The sequence below is a fragment of the Eleutherodactylus coqui genome, chromosome 8 (assembly GCF_035609145.1).
Source record: "Eleutherodactylus coqui strain aEleCoq1 chromosome 8, aEleCoq1.hap1, whole genome shotgun sequence".
NCBI lineage: Eukaryota > Metazoa > Chordata > Amphibia > Anura > Eleutherodactylidae > Eleutherodactylus > Eleutherodactylus coqui.
This window is the reverse complement of record NC_089844.1, coordinates 13154126-13177969: the sequence shown is the minus strand read 5'-3', so window position 1 is coordinate 13177969 and position 23844 is coordinate 13154126. Positions and strand designations below refer to the sequence as shown.

Below are 23844 nucleotides of genomic sequence, written 5' to 3'. Positions count from 1 at the left end.
TGGTACAGAATGGCCGCTCCAGCGCGCTCCTGAGAAGTGACAGCTCATCTGCGCATGCGCAGAAGAGCTGTAGCGGCTAGCAGGCTGAAGCGGCTCGTGCTGAGAGCAGAAGACCGGACTGTGCAAGCGCATCTAAAAAAGCAAGCTGCCAGCGAATTTAGCCGGCACCATGGAGACGAGGACGCCAGCAACGGAGCAGGTAAGTGAATAACTTCTGTATGGCTCATAATTAATGCACGATGTACATTACAAAGTGCATTAATATGGCCATACAGAAGTGTATAACCCCAACTTTGTTTCGCGGGACAACCCCTTTAACTTATCCAGATCCTCTTGCAACCACATTCTGTCCTCTTTTGCGTTAATTACTTTACATAGTTTTGTATCATCTGCAAATAATGATATTTTTCTGCACAATCCTTCTACCGGGTCGTTAACTTGAGCTTGTGATCATTTGAATGCTTAAAGAGCGCAATGCAATGCTACGGTATTATATGCTCTATATGCGCCGGGCAGCAGCTATAGGTACTCCACGTATTATTACGCATCCATTACTGACTGCCCTGGAGGTCACACCGCACTCTTGAGCGCCATCTCCTGCTTTCCTTGTGGTTGCTAATGGTGAAGTTGAGTTCTGCCATTCAGCGGCCGGCCGGCATCGTTACCCTGACTTCCTAGAAATAAAAGTAACTTTGTATAAATGTGACCAACTTAACAGAAGGACGACTGAAGGACTGGCGATTTGTATTTTCTATGGAAACGCTCATTAACTTTAAACCATTTGCAGCAGATTTGTTTTTTGCCTAAGTTGTAGAGCTTACTTTAAACTAATATTAGCTCTGCGAACATGCATTCCAGAATTATTTAATTGTAGTGAGGGAAGCCAGCTGTATTTGTAAATAAATTATAGCAATTATAAAATAATCATATGTACGGGAAAGTGAAAAGTGCAGCTAAAACTGGAACATCGAGAAAGTTGGAATGTGTTCAAAGAATATGAAGACACGGTAATGTGGCCACACCAATCATGGAGCGCGTGAGACACGGCTTCTTCTTCAAGGGGCTTGTCCTTCAGGTGTTTTACCTGTCTTCGTACAGCCTCTTGCAACTTTAGGAAATTGCATCGATCTACATTTTCAGGCTGAGATGCAGTTGCTGACACTTACCATGGCCTCTAAGGTCTAGAACACTCATGATATAGCCACCTACCCTGCAGTATATCCATAGCAGTGTAGCGGAAAGGATTGATAGAAGTGCGTCGCTTGAGAACTCATCCATCAGCCGATCATCCAGTCATGGACATTGTCATCAATGGTCAGAAGAAGCAGGGGAGCGCTGGCTTCATTTACATTGAGATCAATGAGAGTATCACGCTTCTCCTACACTTCCTGCTCAGGACGGGCATGACGTCTTGACCATTAGAGGATTTTAATAGGAGTGAAGCCTGTGCTCCTCGTTTCCTCTGACCATTGATGACAATGTTTGGCTTGCTGTACTGATAGTGGGCTAGACTATCAGGTGATGGATGAAGGTCCTGAGCTGTGGACCCCAATCCATCAGCTACTGATGACCTATGCAGGGGATAGGTCATCAGTCAGAAAAGACTGGAATACCCCTTTAATGGGGCAGTACTCAGCTAAAGTGGTCTACAGGTTATGTTTCTAGACCAAACAAATACATTTAAAGGGGTTGTCCCGCGAAACAAAGTGGGGGTATACACTTCTGTATGGCCATATTAATGCACTTTGTAATGTACATTGTGCATTAATTATGAGCCATACAGAAGTTATTCACTTACCTGTTCCGTTGCTAGCGTCCTCGTCTCCATGGTGCCGTCTAATTTTCAGCGTCTAATCGCCGGATTAGACGCGCTTGCGCAGTCCGGTCTTCTTCTTTTCTGAATGGGGCCGCTCGTGCCTGAGAGCGGCTCCTCGTAGCTCCGCCCCGTCACGTGCCAATTCCAGCCAATCAGGAGGCTGGAATCGGCAATGGACCGCACAGAAGCCCTACGGTCCACCGAGGGTGAAGATCCCGGTGGCCATCTTCACCAGGTAAGTAAGAAGTCACCGGAGCGCGGGGATTCAGGTAAGCACTGTGCGGTTTTCTTTTTTAAACCCTGCATCGGGTTTGTCTCGCGCCGAACGGGGAGGCTATTGAAAAAAAAAAAAACCCGTTTCGGCGCGGGACAACCCCTTTAAGAAGACTAGTGCTGTAAATGAAGCATTGTACTTCAGGAGAAAAAGCCTAAGACAGATTTTGCATTGGGGCTCAGCAGCCTCAGGTTACACCTCTGGCTGCAGCTGGAAGTGATGGCCAGTGGGGACCAGGTACCAGCGGAATAGCAGTGCCAAGGGAGTTGTATATGGCTTTTATGTTGGCACAACATGGCACCCTTTGAAAAAAAAAGTTCAGAATTATTCCTTCAACTGCAAATGAAATGCTTTACATTACTGGGCTGGACGGAAAAGGTTATTGAAATAACAACCTTTTCTTTATGACATCACTTCCTCTTTTGCAGCTATTGGCTGGAGTTGCACCAGGCAGACTTCCTGCTCTGCCTGGTCCTTGCACATACGTATTTTTCATAATTTTAGCTCTATCTATCTATCTATCTATCTATCTATCTATCTATCTCATATCTATCTCCTATCTATCTATCTATCTATCTATCATCTATCTATCTCATATCTATCTATCTATCTATCTATCTATCTATCTATCTATCTTCTATCTATCATCTATGTATCTCATATCTATCTATCTCTCTATCTATCTATCTATCTCCTATCTCTCTATCTATCTATCTATCTATCTCATATCTATCTATCTATCTATCTATCTATCTATCTATCTATCTATCTCATATCTCTCATCTATCTATCTATCTATCTATCTATCTCATATCTATCTCCTATCTATCTATCTATCTATCTATCTATCTATCTATCTATCTATCTATCTATCTATCTATCTATCTCATATCTATCTATCTATCTATCTATCTATCTATCTATCTATCTATCTATCTCCTATCTGTCTCATATCTATCTATCTATCTATCTATCTATCTATCTATCTATCCCATATCTATCCATCTCCTATCTATCTATCCCATATCTATCCATCTCCTATCTATCTATCCCATATCTATCCATCTCCTATCTATCTATCTATCTATCTATCTATCTATCTATCTATCTATCTATCTATCTATCTCATATCTATCTCCTATCTATCTATCTATCTATCTATCTATCTATCTATCTATCTATCTCATATCTCTCATCTATCTATCTATCTATCTATCTCATATCTATCTCATATCTATCTCCTATCTATCTATCTATCTATCTATCTCATATCTCTCATCTATCTATCTATCTATCTCATATCTATCTATCTCATATCTATCTATCTATCTATCTATCTATCTATCTATCTATCTATCTATCTATCTATCTATCTCCTATCTATCTATCTATCTATCTATCTATCTATCTATCTATCTATCTATCTATCTATCTATCTATCTATCTATCTATCTATCTATCTATCTATCCCATATCTATCCATCTCCTATCTATCTATCTATCTATCTATCTATCTATCTATCTATCTATCTATCTATCATCAAATTAAGTAATATCACTGCATGGAGGAGGTAGCGGTCCTGATAGTCGGTTTATCAACCAGAGTTTGTTCTTTGCTCTGTGGCAGCAATGTGTCATCTCTCTGTTAGTTTGCACAGCATTACATGGTGTTCCACCTGCTTGGAGACAAAATTATGTTCCCCACCAACAATTAAAGGCATTGTCTCATCATAAAATTACTTCTTGTATAAAGCAAGTTTTGATATTAAACATATTTTTTTAAAGAATTTTAGTTGATTTTTTCTTTCATTTTCTATGTCACAATCTATAAAAAAAATCTAAAATTCCACAGTTCTCCCACTGACCACTAAGCCTTATAATAGTCTGACGCTTCCTGCCCTACAGAGAAAACATCTTAGCAGTCGTTTCATTATCATCATAGGCACGGTTACAATGAAAGGTGACTGCTATATATATAGATAGCACAGCATCCCCCATGCACTGTCAGGGATGGCCAAAGGGCACCTCCTCCTCCTCATTGCACATGTCATAGAGCATGCCCACAACACTCTCCCATAGAAGGCAATAGGTGATAGTCATGGCTCACCTCCTGCCCTTTCCTGCACAGGTCAATAAGCATGCTTAGAAGACTCTCCCATAGATGTCAATTGTCACCTCTGTCCATTGTATCTATGGCCATTGGGGCTGCTGTAAAGCATATCTCTATATGTTGTTAACTACAGCTCAGGCAAGATGGCCGCCCCATAGGCATGTATAGGCAATAGAATAAAATATCTACAATCAGAAAGTAAAAAAAAAAAAATTAGAAAAATGAAAAAAAAAAGTTTCACTGTCTCATTTTAATTGGTAAAAAAATAGATGCTACATCTCTATAAACTCGATCAGCTGGGGGTGTCGACTAGTGTCCGTGTGACCACAGAGGGATTTATCTGAACGCCTACCGTATTCTACAACACACAGTTCATAGAATCCTAGGCTGATGACAATCAAACTTACTGCATATTTAGTAGTGGAAGCAATTGTTTTTCATTAGTTTTTTAACCTTTAAAGGGGTTGTCCCGCGAAAGCAAGTGGGGGTATACACTTCTGTATGGCCATATTAATGCACTTTGTAATGTACATCGTGCATTAAATATGAGCCATACAGAAGTTATTCACTTACCTGTTCCGTTGCTGGCGTCCTCGTTTCCATGGTGCCGTCTAATTTCAGCGTCTAATCTCCCGATTAGACGCGCTTGCGCAGTCCGGTCTTCTCCCTTCTGAATGGGGCCGCTGGTGCCGGAGAGTTGCTCCTCGTAGCTCCGCCCCGTCACGTGTGCCGATTCCAGCCAATCAGGAGGCTGGAATCGGCAATGGAACGCACAGAGCCCACGGTGCACCATGGGAGAAGACCTGCGGTCCACCGTGGGTGAAGATCCCGGCGGCCATCTTCGCAAGGTAAGTAAGAAGTCACCGGAGCGCGGGGATTCGGGTAAGTACTATCCGGTTTATTTTTTAAACCCCTGCATCGGGTTTGTCTCGCGCCGAACGGGGGGGCTGTTGAAAAAAAAAACCCGTTTCGGCGCGGGACAACCCCTTTAAGATTACCCAGTTAATAACGCTGGAAATGATCATTTTCACCTATTGATAACTTTAACTCAAAGCCTAAAACAAAGCAGAATAATAAATGCAGTAAAAACGTGATGTGCAGAAGGTAAAAGTCCAAGTAGATTTTGTCATAAAGCCCAGTAATGTCATACAATTATAGTTTTACATGTGCCTCCATTACCTTTAATAAGTCCTTTCTCCTGTAGGGTTTTCAGAGAGGGCCGACGAGTTATGAACTTCTTCAGCCTGGTTTTCACCCGGTTTATGTCAGAGGAGTCGGATGCGCTGTAGTTTAGTTTGAATACTGTAAAATAAAATAATGTATTATTAATAGACAGTTTAGCTCAGGCTGAGCCTCGGTAATCGCCTCAAATTCTTGTTTTAGTCCTAGAAGTTTTACGGATGCGATACAGTAAAATAACTTTTCCATAGCGGCACTACCAACAGTCCTTCAAAAATACACTATGATGACAGAAGTATTGGACGCACACATAAGGTGATGAAATGCAAGTTATTCATGTTTTTCAGTATGTTGTTGGGCCACCTTTGGTCTCAATGACTGCTGTAACCCTCCTAGGCTGCTTTCCACCAAATTCCCATAGATGTGTGGAAGGATTTGCCTCCATTCCTTGAGAAGAACTTCAGCTAGTGATGCGTTAAATGTTGTGTGTGTTGGGTATGCATGGATACTGTGTTCTAGTTTGTTCCAAAGATACTCGTTGGGCTTGATATTCGAAGTTTGCAGATGTTCTACTCCTCAAGCCGAACTTCAACACTGCATGTTGTATGACATGGTGCTCGGTCATGTTGGTAGAGACCTGGAGCTGTACCAGAGTATTACCACAGGGGAGGTGATGCCACATTGTCTAAAATGTCTCTGTACCCATTGGTGTTGAGGGTGGACTTCACGAGAACCAATGGTCGTAGTCCTTTCCAGCAGAAACAACCAGCGCTCTAATAATTATGTATATATATTAGGGGTCCGTACAAAGATCTCTCTCATCATAAATTTATACCCAAAGAATCTAATTTCCTTCTATGACAGAATCACCGACTGGGTTGTTCAGGTAAATGCGGTGGATATAGTATATCTTGACCTTAGTAAAGCATTTGACAAAGTATCTCATATCATACTTATTGAAAAAATGACCAAATATGGGATTGACAAGGCAACTGTTAGTTGGATTCACAACTGGCTGAGTGATCGTACTCAAAGAGTGGTCATAAATGGGTGCACATCCAAGTGGAAGAATGTGTCAAGTGGGGACCACAAGGCTCTGTCCTGGGCCCAGTGTTGGTCAACATTGTTATAAATGATCTGGAGGAGGAAATTGATGGGAAACTGATCAAATTTGCCAGAGACACAAAGCTGGGAGGGATAGCTAACACTAGGGAAGAGAGAGAGAGGATTCAAAAAGATCTAGAAAAGCTTGCACAGTGGGCAGCGACTAACAGAATGTTATTTAAAGGGCTTGTCCCGCGAAACAAAGTGGGGTTATACACTTCTGTATGGCCATATTAATGCACTTTGTAATGTACATTGTGCATTAATTATGAGTCATACAGAAGTTATTCACTTACCTGCTCCGTTGCTGGCGTCCTCGTCTCCATGGTGCCGTCTAATTTTCAGCGTCTAATTGCAGGATTAGACGCGCTTGCGCAGTCCGGTCTTCTTCTTTTCTGAATGGGGCCGCTCGTGTCGGAGAGCGGCTCCTCGTAGCTCCGCCCCGTCACGTGCCGATTCCAGCCAATCAGGAGGCTGGAATCAGCAATGGACCGCACAGAAGATCTGCGGTCCACCGAGGGTGAAGATCCTGGCGGCCATCTTCACCAGGTAAGTAAGAAGTCACCAGAGCGCGGGGATTCAGGTAAGCACTATCCGGTTTTCTTTTTTAACCCCTGCATCGGGTTTGTCTCGCGCCAAAGGGGGGGGGGCTATTGAAAAAAAAAAAAAACGTTTCGGCGCGGGACAACCCCTTTAACAAGGAGAAATGCAAAGTCCTACATCTGGGCAAGAAAAATGAAGAAAGCACATACAGAATGGGAGGAATTGGGGTAAGCAGCACATTTGAAGAAGACTTGAGTATACTAATAGATCATTGACTGAACATGAGTCAACAATGTGATGCAGCAGACAAAAAGGCAAACACAATTCTGGGATGTATTAAGAGAAGCATAGAGTCTAGATCATGTGAAGTAATTATCCCCCTCTACTCTTCCTTAGTCAGACCTCATCTGGAATACTGTGTCCAGTTCTGGGCACTCCACTTTAAAAAAGACAGACAAACTGGAGCAAGTTCAGAGAAGAGCTACCAGGATGGTGAGCGGTCTGCAAATCATGTCCTATGAGGAACGGTTAAAGGATCTGGGAATGTTCAGCTTGCAAAAAAGAAGGCTGAGAGGAGACTTAATAGCTGTCTACAAATATCTGAAGGGCTGTCACAGTGCAGAGGGATCAGCCCTATTCTCATCTGCTAGAGGGAAAGACTAGAAGCAATGGGATGAAACTGAAAGGGCGGAGACACAGATTAGATATTAGACAGTGAGGGGGATCAATGAGTGGAACAGGTTGCCACGGGAGGTGGTGAGTTCTCCTTCAATAGAAGTGTTCAAACAAAGGCTGGACAGACATCTGTCTGGGATGATTTAGTGATGCTGCACTGAGCAGGAGGTTGGACCCGATGACCCTGGAGGTCCCTTCCATCTCTACCATTTTATGATTCTATTACTGTAACAAGGAGATCTAGAGGAAAAAAGGTATCGACACCGACATAGAAGGGGGTTCTTAAAAGCAATGAGATTATGGAACTCTCTCCTGAGGATGTGGTGACGGCAAATTCGATAAGAGTTCAAGAGGGGCCTGGACGTCTTTCTTGAACGATACAATATTACATGTTATAATCACAAATTACTTCAAAAGAGTTGCTGATCCGGGAATTGCTCAGGTTGCCAGATTGGATGTCGGAAAATAATTTTTTACCTAAAATGAGGAAAATTGGCTTCTATCTCATTGGTTTTTATTGCATTCCTCTGGATCAGCATTAGGGGGTAATATGCTGAACTGGATGGACATTTGTCCGTTGTCGGTCTTACATACTATGTTACTATATAAAGTCTTTCCCTGCATACAAAGGATAGTTGTGGAGGCTTCTTGATTATGGGGCTATCAATGATAAACTGTCTGTACTACTACTATTAATGATATATATATATGTGTGTGTGTGTGTGTGTGTGTGTACATAGTGACATAGTATGTTAGTCTGAATGAAGACAATGTCCATCTAGTTCAGCCAATTTAAACCCCCTTGTTGATCCAAAGGAAGGCAAAAAACCCCAGGAGGCAGAGGCCAATAAGCCCATTCAAGAAAAAATTCCTTCCCGACTCCCTAATGGCAATCAGACTGTTCCCTGCATCAGGATCAACAACCCACTGGTCCCCTAATGTCTATATCCTGTAATATCACAGCGTTCTAGAAAGGCATCTAGTCCCCTCTTAAACTCCGCAATAGATTTTGCCATCACCACGTCCTCAGGCAGGGAGTTCCACATATATATATATATATATACACTGCATTATGAACTTAGAAAATGATGGAATATTTGCTTAGCCTTAAATGGTTTTATGATAGTGAATCCCTTAAGAACACTGCCATTTTTGCTTTGTCTGCTCCACTTTCAAAATATCATAACAGCTAAAGTATGTGTATAGGGTTACCAGCTGATTGGGGCTCTTAACCCTTTAAATGCCTATGTCAATTGTGGTAGCTGCATTTAAATGTCCAGATTTTCTCTCCACAATGAGATTGCAAGGTGCTGTTCAGTTACCATAGCAGTCTATCATGACTGGTAGACATTATAAACTGGAAGGCGGTACAGTGCAATGCTATGGTATTGCATTGTATTATGAGGAATCAAATGATCACAAGTTCAATTTTTTTACTAATAATTAAAAAAAATAAAACATAAGTTTATAAAACTCCCCTTTTCTCATATTTATAATAAAAAAATCAAAATAAGCAAACAAAAAACAAACCTATTTGGTATCGCTGCATAAAAAAAAAGGTCAGTCTATCAAAGTAACGCTTTATTAAATAGTACCAACTCATCCTACAAAACCAACAAGCCCTCAGACAGCTGTGTTGACGGAAAAATAAAGGATTTATGATTTTTTGAGAGTGGGGAGGAAGAAAAAAAGTTGCAGCAATAAGGGGTTAAAAAGTGTTTTTCACTTCAAGTCATAAGCTAACTTTAGAGGAAGGCTGTAAGCTGGCATTGCCTCCAGCATGCCTTGTCATGCAGCACGTGACCTTGGCCTTGAACCTTACCAATGTTATCTTTGGACATGTCAAGGGCATTCTGGGTTTTTTTTAAATAGAAAGTAGCACAGTTGAGTAAAAAGAAATCCAATAAGTTTTTCTTTTTAAATCTTAAAGGGGTTGTCCCGCGCCGAAACGGGTTTTTTTTTTTTAACAGCCCCCCCGTTCGGCGCGAGACAACCCCGATGCAGGGGTTAAAAAAGATCACCGGACAGCGCTTACCTGAATCCCCGCACTCCGGTGACTTCTTACTTACCCGGTGAAGATGGCCGCCGGCATCTTCTCCCTCCGTGGACCGCAGGGCTTCTGTGCGGTCCATTGCCGATTCCAGCCTCCTGATTGGCTGGAATCGGCACGTGACGGGGCGGAGCTACACGGAGCTACACGGAGCCCCATTGAGAAGATAAGAAGACCCGGACTGCGCAAGCGCGTCTAAATTGGCCATTAGACGGCGAAAATTAGACGGCAACCATGGAGACGAGGACGCCAGCAACGGAGCAGGTAAGTGAATAACTTTTGATAACTTCTGTATGGCTCATAATTAATGCACAATGTACATTACAAAGTGCATTAATATGGCCATGCAGAAGTGTATAGACCCACTTGCTGCCGCGGGACAACCCCTTTAAGTCTTTACTAAAGGTTCCTTCCTTTCTTCAGAGTACAATTAATTTTCCAGGTTGCTCCTGGTAGAAGGTCCTCATTTATGTTTCTCTCATATTCTAATGTATATGTTTTCTAATTAATACACCATTAACATATCAAGTGACACGACGATTTCCCGCACTTATGGAACTTACAAAATAACCTAAAATTAACTCATTCGCTTCCTGAGAGACAGAATGAAACAGACAGTTATCTTCACCAAGCTGATTTTCATTTACATTAGCCAATTATTTCTGAAGTATCTTGGGGATGTTTGGATTTCCAGCCTTGAATGTATGACTTTATAATCCAAACTTCTAACACACTTTGTGCCTCATTGATATCAAGGGAGCTAAACTTGCCAAATTGTTCATTTAAAGTAAATAAAAGATAGCCAATTAAGGAAAGTAAAATATAAACACATACCCCTGATAATAAGAGGATGGTTTGCCTGTCGTTTTACTACTGAATTTAATAGAACGCTTCTCCTTTTTCCCACAGCACCAGCTGACCTCACAAATACTTCCATGAACTTGTAATCACATGAAAAAACAATGTCTCTGCTGAAGAATGCATTAGACAAATAATTTATTACTTTATGAAAACGCCCTTCACGCTGATACCACCACTTGGTCAAAGGCAACATTGGTGGAATCCTACCGGAGACAATGTCCTCTACGGTGTAATCCCCGAGAACGCCTTAATGTGCTGGTTACACTGTAGCTGATCATAACCCAAAGTACACTTTGTGCAGAATGGTACCCAAATAATACAACCTCTCAGACCAAGTGATTTAATTATAGTTTAAGGGAGTCTGTGGCCTATATTTTGGCCCAGTAACCCCATATACTGACGACAGCCCCCTGTCCATGTGCCCAATCACTCAGTGTATACAAAGAGTGCCTCAGGGTGTACAACGGGCTTATTAACAATATTTAACACCAAAATTGTCCAAACCCCCCGGTTGAAGTCCCTCATGAAAATCTAACTGTTATTGAAGTAAATTAAAATACTAAGAGGCGTAGGAATTAGGAATACTAACATCTGCCGAAAGCAGCCACCAGTGATATATAGCATCCAATGCTGCCGCAATATCCTGCTTACTGCGCTCTATGGCGCTCTCCTAGGTAGCTGGTAGCTATAGAAGATATCACGCAGGTCACTACTACAGACTAATGACTCTACATAAATAATATCACCAGGTCTGCTGGTTCGAGCTAAAAGAAACATAGAACCCCCCCCCATATATATTTTGCCAACATAGTGGAGAAATTGTGGCAAATTTCAACATCAGATTCGGATACATGAGGGGCCATCATCCACTGCGCTTAGGAGGTAAAGTGTAGAGCAGCCTACGGAGTGCTTTATTCCAGCAGTTCTGGTAGTGATGCCGAAACTGTGTCGGAGGCAGAAATAAATTCCAGTAGTGACAACTCTAGTTCTCTCGCTAGCCCTATGGTGGTTGAGTCATCAGGGCCGAGTACTGCGATGCCTCCTGCAATGTAGGATTCTGCAGTTTCATCTCCCCCCCCAAATACACCAGTTTGTAGTGACTGCAGGTGTAAATGTGGATGTTACTAATTTTGCACCTTGATTTTTTTTTATTTATTAGCAATCAGTCATGGAATTAATTGTCCAGCAGACAAACCTCTATGCTGACAATTTATTGCATAGTCTCCCACCGCTGTCGACTCCAGGCTATGAACTACCACAAATTAGGAAAAAAAAAATTAGGAATCATATTAATGGGTTTAGTAAAAAAAAATCCTCCATCCGCTCGTACTGGTCTGCCAGTGTTGTGCATACAACCCCCAGATTTGCGTCCGTTATCCCCCAACACCGCTTTGAAAAGCTAATGTGTTTCTTCTATTTATCCAATAATTCCCAAGTCCGCCAAGAGATGACCCTACCTACGACAGATTGAATAAACTGAGGCCCCTAATCTCCCTGTTGAAAGAATCCTTTAAAAATGTATATACCCCCTGGTAAAACCTGTCAGTTGACGAGTCCCTGATGATCTACAAGGGCCGTCTCTCCTTCCGCCAGTTTATGCCATCTAAATGCACCAGGTATGGGTTCAAATTATATAAGGTGTGTGAGAGCGCCAAAGGATATACCTGCGATTCCTTTACATATGAAGGCTAGGACCGCCACCGTAATCCCCCAGATTGCCCGGACAACATTGGCATACACTGGAAAGTTGTTTTTAGAGCTCATGGGGCCATTTTTACACAAGGAGTACCATATATACATGGACTATTACTACACCAATGTCCCACTATACAGATCTCTCCACAAGGGCCTGTGGGACAATAAGGAAAAACAGAGCAGGATTTCCACAACCCCTGGTGTCCAGGCACGTGGAAAGGGGGGCATCATACATGCCTACAAGTGACCCACTGCTCAAGGGTCAAGTGGCACAACAAAAAGGAGGTTCACATGGCCTTGACTGCGCATAGACCCCTCAGTAGCAATAAGGGGGAGGGGGTCTACCACGGATAAAAGAAAACCTGTCTGTGTCACAGACTCTAATAAATTTATGGAAAGCAGGACAAACAGAGGGATTCATTTTGGGATGAAAGTCTTCATTCATATGTGTGCTGCACAAATAAAACAGTTTTTTAGATGGCACTATTCCAAAAAAATGAAAATTTTAATTTTTTTCCTTCCACTTTCCTTAGAGTCATTAAAAATGTGGGCTCAAAATACACAGTACTCCTATAGATTAATTTATTAAGGGGGTCTAGTTTTAAAAATGGGGTCATTTGAAGAGGCTCCCTATTGTTTTGGCAGCTCAGTTGCTCTACAGGTGTGCAGTGGGACCTAAAATACCTTCAAGCAGGATTTCTGTTCTGCAATCCACCATCTGCGCCTTTTGGTTTTGGCGCCGTTGTGCATACAAACATAAGATTAGGGCCACAACGGGAATGTTCTGAACACAGGACAAACAGGAGTATTCATTTTGGGGTGCTTATCCTCATTTCCATGTGCACTATAGAAAAAAAAAACTGTCTTTAAAATTACATATTTGCATTAACTCTTGGGACAAAACAAGCTGTTGGGTCAAAATACTCATGACCCCCCTCAGTAAACACACTAAGGGGTGTATTTTTTAAATGGTGTCATTTGTGAGGGTAACTATCATTCTGACACAATCTTGGCTTGGTGCAGGAAACAAAATGTTCCTCAACATTTTAATAACTAATGTTCAATTTGTACGTCTCCTAAATTGCTAAAAAAAAAAAAATAAACTTCTTCAGATCTGCTTCCAGAATAAAGCAAACAGTTGGAAATATATAGCATCAAAAATTTGTATGGTATGTTTGCACATATTTGACATATTGCAGTTTAAAAAGGGAACAAATCAGAGTCTAATAAATTGCTTCTGTGGAACTTCCTGTGCTCATTCCAACCAGAGGAGGAGCAGAAGTATAACAGATATGTGCTATATGAATCAAAACCTAAGTGAGTGTGCATGGCTGTATTTTAACTGTACTGCATGCAGTATATTGCATCTTAAGTGTGTGACTTGGGATCAGTGACTTTGGATTCAGGGACTTTAGAAGAGTTACTTACTTAATTACTGTTTATTTGAAATGTTTATATATATATTTTTTATCTAAGCTTTCTGTATGATCCCATATATAATGTGCTCCATGATTGACAAGACCATCCAGTGTACATCTTGTGCCATGCTTCCAGTCCTTGAACATCCATTCGAGGATGCATGCTGCTGTACAAAATGCACATCTGGAAGCCCAGATCCTGGATCTAAATGAGCAGCTTGCAACACTGAGATCCACTGGCATCATTTAAAGGTGTTCGCTGCTCACAGAGCAGACACTTGCTGGGGTAGATGATGTGGGGGTGGATGGTAGTTTGGGAGGACAGGATGAGTAGGCATCTAGCTGGATGACACAAGGGAAGTGTAGAGGGAAGAGATCTGGAGAGACTAGTCCTGAACTGGCACACCCCAACAAGTTTGCAAAGTTGAGGGGGATGCCATTACAGGATTAGCACTGCTGCAGCATGGCATGACCTCTGACTGCCAGGGGGATGTCTACTCTAATAAGTAGGGGAATAGGGCAGACTAGACAGGCTCTGGTAGTGGGAGACTCAATTATTAGGGAGGCAGACAGTGCAATCTATCACAAAGACTTGGATTGATGTGTGTTGTCTTCCTGATGCTCAAATTTAACACATTGTGGAATGGGTTGACAGATTACTTGGAGGGACGGGTGAGTATCCAGTGGCGATAGTATACATTGGTACCAATGACAAAGATACAGGTAGGTGGAAGGTCCTTAAAAATGATTTTGAGGAACTAGGATGTAAGCTTAGGACGAGGACCTCCAAAGTAGTGTTTTCTGAAATACTGCCTATACCATGTGCCATGCCAGAGAGACAGTGGGAGATTAGGAAGATAAACAAGTGGCTCCAGAGTTTTGTAGGAAGAAGTGGTTAGGGTTCCTGTAGAGGGGGCAGCCGGCTAGGGGGTCAGAAGATGACTAGATGGTTGGAGGAGTCTTTAAACTAGGGACTGGTGAGGCAAACTGAGAGATAGAGGGGGGGGGGGATAGTGTAGACAGTCAACTGGGACTAAGTAATGGAAATGGAGGTGCAGCAGTGGGAGGGGTTAGTGCAGTTAGAACTGGCAGAATAGTTAACAGGGATACACCTAAAACAAAAAATAACCAAAACCTTCTAGACCTTCTGTATGGGGACTAATGCTAGACGTCTGACCAATAAGGTGACTAATGCTAGAAGTCTGACCAATAAAGTAGACAAACTGGAAGTAATAATGTCTTTTAAAAAAACTACGATATAGCAGGATCATCGGAGACCTGGTTAGATGAAGGATGTGAGTGGGCGGTTAACCTACAGGGTTACACTCTTTTCAGGAGGGATCATAAAAAACAGAAAGGGGGAGGAGTTTGTCTTAATGTAAAATCCATTTGAAAGCCCACATTATGGGAACATATATGGGAGGGAGATGAACATGTGGAGTTTCTATGGGTGGAAATATATGGAGGGAAAAACAGCAATAAAATCCTCATAGGGGTTTTCTAAAAGCCTCCAAATATAACAGAAGCTACTGAAAATCTATTATTAAAGCAAATAGATGAAGCAGAAAATCACAATGAGGTAATTATTATGGGGAACTTTAACTATCCAGATATAAACTGGGAAGCCGAAACCTGCTGATCTCATAAAGGTAACAACTTCCTGTCAATTACTAAAGATAATTACCTTACCCAACTTGTACAGGACCTGACAGTCCATTATGGACTTATTATAAACCAACAGACCTGACAGAATAATAGGGGTGCAAGTTGGGGGGGGGGGGCACCTGGGAAATAGTGACCATAATGTAATGCATTTCCACTTGTCCTTCAAGAGAGAGTTTTATAGGGGAGCTACGAACATACTAAACTTTAGGAAGGTCAAGTTTGATCAGCTCAGAGATGCCCTTAACCTTATTGACTGGAACAATGTCATCAAAAATAAGAGTACGGACAATAAATGGGAAACGTTTTAAAAAAAAAAACCTAATTACTTACTGTGGGCTGTTCATACCTTACAGGAATAAAAGACTAAGGCCGCCTGCAGACGAGCGGAAATCCCCCCGCGGGATTTCCGCCGCTGAAAGTCTGCATAGGAGTGCATTACAATACGCACTCCTATGCAGACGGCCGCGGTTTGGCCGCGCGAAATCTCGCGCGGCAAACAAACCGCGGCATGTTCTAATTTTCTGCGGGGCACGCACTCACCTGGCCGCCGGCTCCGGTCTGCGCATGCGCCGGCTGCGCGGCAGCCGGCACATCAAAGAGCCGGGGCCGCCAGGCGCGGGTGAGTACGCGCTCGTCCCTGCAGGCTCTGGGGTCGGATCGCGCGGCGAGATTTCTCGCTGCCGGATCCGACCCGCTCGTCTGCAGGCGGCCTAAGTTATAGGAGAAAACCAATGTGGCTTAAGAAACATGTTAAGGGGGCAATAAAGAGTAAACATTATAGTGTTTAAACTACTAGAACAAGAAAGCAGTGAAGGAGCACTAAAAACCTATAGGGAAAAAAATAAATAATGTAAAAATCATGTAAAAGTAGTAAAGGTGGAGAAGGTCAGACGTATTGCTAAAGAGAGTAAAACCAACCCTAAACGGTTCTTTAATAGAGATGAGCGAACGTACTTGTTTCGAGTAATTACTCGATCGAGCACCGCGATTTTCGAGTACTTCCGTACTCGGGTGAAAAGATTCGGAGGGTGCCGGGGGGCGGGAGAGACGTGGCGTAGCGGGGGGTAGCAGCGGGGAACAGGGGGAAGCCCTCTCTCTCTCCCTCTCCCCCCCCCCCCCCACTCCCTGCTGCAGCCCCCCACTCACCCACGGCGCCCCCCAAATCTTTTCGCCCAAGTACGGAAGTACTCGAAAATCGCGGCGCTCGGGCGAAAAAGGGGCGTGGCCGAGTAGGTTCGCTCATCTCTATTCTTTAACTATAAAAATAGTAAAAAGACCTTAAGGAGAGTGTGAAGGAATCAATGTATTTCATTCAACATGTTGAAGAAGTTGTTGTATACTTTACGGTTTGCTAGGAGAAAAATATGTGCATTGTTCTCGGTCATCAAGTTAAAGTAAACTGTGTGCCTTCAGTTTTACTGTTTCATCAAAGGACTTGTCTCTTCATTTCACCAAAGAACTCACTTACACTAAGGTACTGGTGTCACGAAGAATCTACACTTATCGCTTTAGCCAAAAACCCCTTTACAATCCCACTTGCAGCTCCAGCTATCGACTCAAGCAGAGTAGCCACCACCGTGACAAGGCCAGTGGTGCTGCACCCCTTCGAGTTACTACCTGGCAACTCCTGCCCGCTACACCACCACAGCCCACAGCCAAACTTGTATGAGGCCACGTGGATTCACATCCATCTGCCTGACGGCTATCAGCTGTTTCTGAAGTAAGTCGGCTTCCAATATGGTTCCATACCATTAATACCACCTTCACCTCTGGGCGCTGTGATATGTCCTTTTCCTTTTTGTGCTCTATATTGTACTGTTGATGGTGGTTTATGGGTCTTTAACGTAAGGAAGGGATATGAAGGTGACCCCTCCTTGCAGCAGTCATGTTTTACTAATCCTGCACAGGTCTTAAACATGAATCGGTTCAAATGAAATGAAAGCCGTGATATCATCTGTCCTCAGAGACGAAATTCCCAGCGGCTAGGAAACTCTCCATATGAAACCAAGGAGTCGGAATTGCCTGTATTTTGAATCAATGAGAAGAAGCGGGCAATAATTAATTGCTTCCTATTACCTTTATCTATTCACCTTAATGGAATCAATATCTTAAAACAAGCGACTACTCAGTACTAGAAGAAACCATTGTAAGCGGCAGACAAAAACGGCCGGCGAGACAATACATTAGTTTTACGTTAATTCTGGAAATGTGAGCAAGTTTTCTATTAGAAAAAACTGCATTATTCAATATCGAAATGAGCGTGAGGTGGGCTTATCAACCGCGCGGGTCCAGATCTCGTGGGAGAAGGCAGACCTTCCTCTGACTTTTCTTTCACTCTGAATATAACATTTGTATATAATCCCATGGGTTTACCTATAATTAATTCCTGCCAGGGTACATTTGAGTACTTTTAACATGTGTTGAAAGCATTGGTTTTTGGAGGAACTATCCATTAACGACTTTCTGAACTGTAACAATGGTTATTGACAGAGCTTGTCAGACTAAAGTACTATTGATTTTTTCACATCATGTGTATAGCAAAACCAATTTCTTTCAAGTGCTTCATCCTAACTGAAATACATTCTAACAGGCTTCCTATCAGTTTATCATAACCAGAGTCCTAGAATAGGATGCATTACAGAGAGGATCCCAGTGAATTAATGAATCTAATCGCATATTGCTTCTATTAGTTTATCTTTGCTGGGATTCCCTTCCAAGTCACATTCCATAAGTCGGGGTTGTAAAGTCGTGGGAGAGGGCCGTAGGAACTTTTGAAATAGTCGCAATAAAGCACAGAGACTTCTCAACACTTTGCTGAAAATTAATCAGTTGTTTAATCCGGCCACACAGGGAAAGTCCTCATGGACAGACAGTATCAAGAGCGATGGGTCTTCCTTGGCCGGACAGTCCTTGTGTTACAAATGCAAATTGATTAGCAATTATGTGCCACTTCCCCGATGCAGACCTCCATAAGATTATCAGATTTGATGTTGTGTCAGTGGTCTTTCTGGTTCCCGATTGTTGTAGGCATGTCTCCTGTAGCTCTGGTCACAGCCTAGATTAATTGCATCAGGATGGAGGTGGATCCGCTGTTCCACACACCGGATTGACTTTGGGGTAAATGAGGAGGCAGCACCCTGGTTTTCACCCTTGACCCCTCCAAGCAGGGTTTGGTGTTTGCTGTGGGATCTCCAAGCCATTATTTGCACAGACAATCCTGGATATGTGGTGATATCCTGATGGACCAAGACGCACCACCTGAAGGCCTAAACAGACTGTAGTCAGGTGCGATAATGAGGTCCAAGCTGAAGGTCAGGGTAGGCAGTAAGCAAAAATGTAATCCAGAAATCAGAGTCGAAGTCAAGGAGCACAGAAGTCAGTGTAGTTGAGGGTCAGGCAAGAGTCAAAACCAAAATATACACAAACATAGGTAAAAGGAGACCAATTGCTTAGGCATCCACCCTAGGCTGGGTGGATGCTTGATATAGCAGGTGTAGGGATGAGACTGGAGGAGGAAAGGTTTAGGGATTGTGTTCCGGCCCTTTAAGAGAAGGGGCAGGAGCACACGCGAGCCCTATGGGCAGATATTGGGGTTACAGAGGAAGAAAAAACACAACATGGAGGATGGTGGTACCCAGTGACAGGCGAGGCAGGGGATCTGTGGTAGCATACTGTGATGCATTGGCACTGGCTGTTGCACACACAATACCCATATTCTGGGTCACGGCCCTTTTTTTTCAACCCGTCTGCAGCACCAAACTTCCACTGTTATTCTACAGTGACTTCTGGAGTATAACAGGACAACTTCCTGAAGAAAGCTGCACATCCAACACCAAATCGGTTGCTTAATCCGGGCTACTTAGGGACAGTCTTAATGCACAAGAGTGATGGGTAACCGTCTTCCCCAGCAGGACTCTCCTTAAGTTACAAATGCAAATTGATGAACAATTATGCTCAACTCCCCTGATGCAGCGCTCCTCAGCAAGGCCTCCATAAGATCTGCCAATTTCATATAGCGAAGCTGGCCTGACATGATTCCTGGAGCTCCGGGTACTGTCTTGATTCATTGGTCCTAATTGTTACAAACATGATACTTGTATTCTTGGTCACGGTTACTCTACAGTAACTTCTGCAGTGTTACGGGGCAACGTCTTAGGGGAAAGCTTCATATATGAAGGGTGCACACCCAACAGCGAATCAGTAACTTAATCCGGTCCCTGAGGGACTGTCCTTTACTGCCTTTCTAAATGGTTCAAAAAAATCATTCAAAAATGACCGATAATCGCGCCGTGTAAACGCAACCAGTGATTGAATGACAAACGATAAATCGGTCGCTTTTCGTTAATCCTAAATTCCCTGCAGACATAAAAATCATTGCTGGCTCGTTTACTAATCATTCAGTTTAAATTGATCATTCAGTCGTTCTCATTCATTAAAGGGGTTCTGACATGAGAAAAAAAACTATTTACTTACCTTGCCTGGCCAGGACCGATCGCCAGGCATGTCCCCTCCGTCGGGCATCTTCCTTTGGAGCTTCTTGAAGCAGAGCTGAAGCTGTAAATATGACTGCTTCCTGCTCTGCTCTGTCCGTGAGCCACTTCCGAGGTGAGCGGACGGGCACCACGTCACAAGTAGTGCTTGCTGTGGGTGGCCCGTCCGCCCTGGCTGAACCCCAAGTTCTGCGTGTGCGCAGTGGAGAGGCGGCCCGTCCTGACTCCTGCCAGAGGGCACCTGTCTTCTGCGCCTGCGCGAAATCCCGGAGGGGGTCGGCCTGTCCTGGTTCGTCGGTGGAAGCTCAAGGCCTGCTGGGAGATGACCCCCGCTGCACAACATCAACAACACAAAAAGGTAAGTGTAAGGTTTTTATGCTTCAGCACACCAAAAATCTTGGGTTCCTTGTGTCCATTAGGCAGACCAGGGAACAATGGCTGCTAAAGCATAAAAAACGTTATTCGTGTCAGAAACCCTTTAATCTGTGAATGATTGAACGAGCCAGCGATGTATCTGTCTATATAATCCGGCTGCCCGAGCAAACACTTACATCGTTCGCTTGTTCAAACGACATTAAGAGCGACGGGTAACAGTCTTCCCCAGCAGGACATATATACAGTCCATAAAAGCATACGATGTATAAAAAAACCTCAATTTCTATTCCTCCATACAATAAAACTGGCGACGTTTTGACCAAAGGATCTGGTCTTTATCAAGCTCAGCTTAAGACAAGAACATGACAGGTAAAATAGTAAAAATACCAATTACCACAATTAGTCACAGCAGAGTGATCACAAAACTCCAACATCAACCCAATCAGCTTAACAACCACTATACATATACTTAATATACCTAACAGTGTAGTCCCCATGGATGACCGCCATCTCTGCTGTATGTACTGAATCGGTGAAACGCCATAGTAGCGTCCACCATTACCATTGCGTTACAAAACCATGGCCACCCAAGGGGTGCATCTCGGCAGGGACAGTCCTTCAGTTACAAATGCAAAATGATCAACAGTTCAACTTCCCCAAAACGGAGCTCCTTAACAAAACCTCCATAAGACCTGCATACTTGATGCCATGTCGGTGGCCTCTCTTTCTCTCCCTACTGTTGTAGACATGATTCCTGGAGCTTCGGTCACAGTCTTGATTCATTGGCCCTGGTTGGTTCATTATGCCGCAGGTCTATCTGAGCCAGGAGACGCATCCACATCCTAGAGTTCTCATGTTGGTTGTGGACTAAACACCATCGGGCTCCTCGCCCTTCATAGTGACTGGGGCCATTATTCTTCAACAAAATATGCCTATAAATGGGCTTCTAACCAATGAGGGCGCAAGTCCATGCTCACCGCCAATGAAAGACACCCAAACACATATGCCTAAACAGCCATGTAATAGCCAAGAATTGCATCCTCATTAGTAAATATTTAAACATAAAACCATATTACAACATGATGGAACCTGCAAGGATATTGCCATACAATAATTCTAAATTTCCTCCTATGACTGGAATCATAAAAGGCGGGGACAGAAGTAATGTTAGGAGCCACACAGCCTCCACGGGTTTACAACCCCATTCTGGCCCGGCACTTTCACTAGAGAACTATATATATATATAAAACCTGATCCCACAGGGACTGCATGTTCAGGTTTTTCCATCTTATGGCCATGAGGATGTGGAATTCAGTAGGAGATGGGAGGAGATAAGCAATGGGTGTTCCCAATCCTTAATATATGTCAGGACTTGGGGTCCGGGAAACTGGAAGTCCCTAAAATACCTGTAACCCCTGTCCCTACCTACTTGCCCCCCTAGGCTAAGCCCCAGGGCGACAACTGGGCGACGGTCCCTACACTCACTAAGGAAGGGGAACACTGGGACTAACAAACAGACAGACACTGGAACAACAAACAGCAAGGAGAGCCAGACAATCAGGATCGGCAACGAGAGGGTACGCGGTTCAAGAGGGTCAGGCAAAGGCAACGTCAGGTCAAAAGCAGAGAGTCAATATCAGGAGTCAAAACACGAAGTACGCTGGTGTAGCAGGAAGACCAAACTAACACTGGCACTGGTCTGCAGACACGAGCAGGTTTAAAGGGGTTGTCCCGCGGCAGCAAGTGGGTCTATACACTTCTGTATGGCCATATTAATGCACTTTGTAATGTACATTGTGCATTAATTATGAGCCATACAGAAGTTATAAAAAGTTTTTTACTTACCTGCTCCGTTGCTAGCGTCCTCGTTCCCATGGAGCCGACTAATTTTCGCCCTCCGATGGCCAAATTAGCCGCGCTTGCGCAGTCCGGGTCTTCTGCTCTCTTCAATGGAGCCGCTCGTGCAGAATGCCGGCTCCGTGTAGCTCCGCCCCGTCACGTGCCGATTCCAGCCAATCAGGAGGCTGGAATCGGCAATGGACCGCACAGAAGAGCTGCGGTCCACGGAGGAAGAGGATCCCGGCGGCCATCTTCACCGGTAAGTATAGAAGTCACCGGAGCGCGGGGATTAAGGTAAGCGCTCCGGTAAGCTTTCTTTAGGTCCCTGCATCGGGGTTGTCTCGCGCCGAACGGGGGGGGGGTTGAAAAAAAAAAAAACCCGTTTCGGCGCGGGACAACCCCTTTAAATGCTGTCAGAGCTTCCGCCCCAGCAGCTGATTGGGGAGCCTGAGAGCAGCTGAGTGCACCCAGCAGCACTGAGGAACCCACCCCCAGCCCTGCAGGAGGCAGGGAAGGAGACACATGCCTGGTTGCCATAATACTGAGAACACGACGTGGGGCAACACTCACCGTGTCCCTAGCAACCCGGTGGCGAGGAGGAGACGCACCTGTGACAGGACCGGCGGTGAGGGCACGAGGGACCCGCGAACTGCCAGTCCTTACAATATACTTGATTATTGAGTACAATGGAAAGACAATGGGGCAAGTTGGTAAGGATATAACAATTTTCAATGGGGCCGGCAGTGACATCATACCGCGTGCTAGGTGCATGTGATGCAAGTTTTTCCCATTGAAAACAATGGGAGATGCGCTCGCGTGTATGACTCAAAGTGATGCAAGGCCGTTTTGATATAAAAACGCCCCATACCGCGGGAAAAAGGCATGTTGTGAGCGCGGTATCGGGCTGTGATACTGCACTCGCCCGTGTGAAGTTAGCCTAAGGGCTAATTCCCACTGGCGGATTCACGTAATCCGCGGCGTTGCCCCGCAACTATTAGGTTCTATTGAACCTAATAGTGCAATGCTCACGGTGCGGAATTGCAGTGAATGGAAGCTGTAGCACAGCGGAAGATAGCGTGAAAAGGCTTCCCCGCCTATACAGTGGGCATGTCATATGACGTGACGGCCGTGCAATGCGCGTCTACGTCGGGCGGCGGATCCGAGGTAAGTTTGGGGTCTCTGGGGGGGTGTCGTGACGGGCTCCGCTGCGGAACTCCGCTTGCGAAGCCCGTCACGGCCGTGGGCACTGGACCTAAGGCAGATTGTTTTAATGTTGCGGCAGGTAACCATTTACCTGCACATATGTAAGACATCAGGCTCTACCAAGTAAGTGTTCCTTCATTATTTATATCCACTCTGCCAAAAACCTTCTGATAGTTGATAATATTTCCGTTTTTCTGTAATTTAATTGCATTTTATAATTCATCTTCCTTTTTTTCCGTAGATTTCCCGCAGCACAAAGTAAGTCCACGAGGTAAAGTCAGGTTAAACTGATGTTACACCACTTTTATCTTCTCATCAACTCCAGACATTGACATTCGCATTTTCTGCTTTCCATTTTTAATGTGTCAGGGTTTTTGCGCATGTGAAATTCATACCGAAAAATGTGACAAAGTGAAGCTACTGATTCAACTGGATTCATTCTCACATGCAAAAATATCTACTGGATCTTTCGGAAAACTTGGCTTATCTGAATCCGTATAGGTATCCGCTTTACTGATGCGGAAGTGGCGGGACCTTCACTCCTAGC

At 43.9% G+C, this 23844-nt stretch overlaps 1 protein-coding gene across 1 annotated transcript in view; it reads right to left on the bottom strand.

Moving 5' to 3' along the window:
• Positions 1-23844, bottom strand: part of ARHGAP15 (Rho GTPase activating protein 15) — a 730617-nt gene that overhangs the window by 272086 nt on the left and 434687 nt on the right. Inside the window, exon 10 of the mRNA XM_066575178.1 lies at positions 5380-5502. Coding sequence (XP_066431275.1) covers positions 5380-5502 — 123 coding nt within the window. The remainder of the gene's footprint in view (positions 1-5379; positions 5503-23844) is intronic.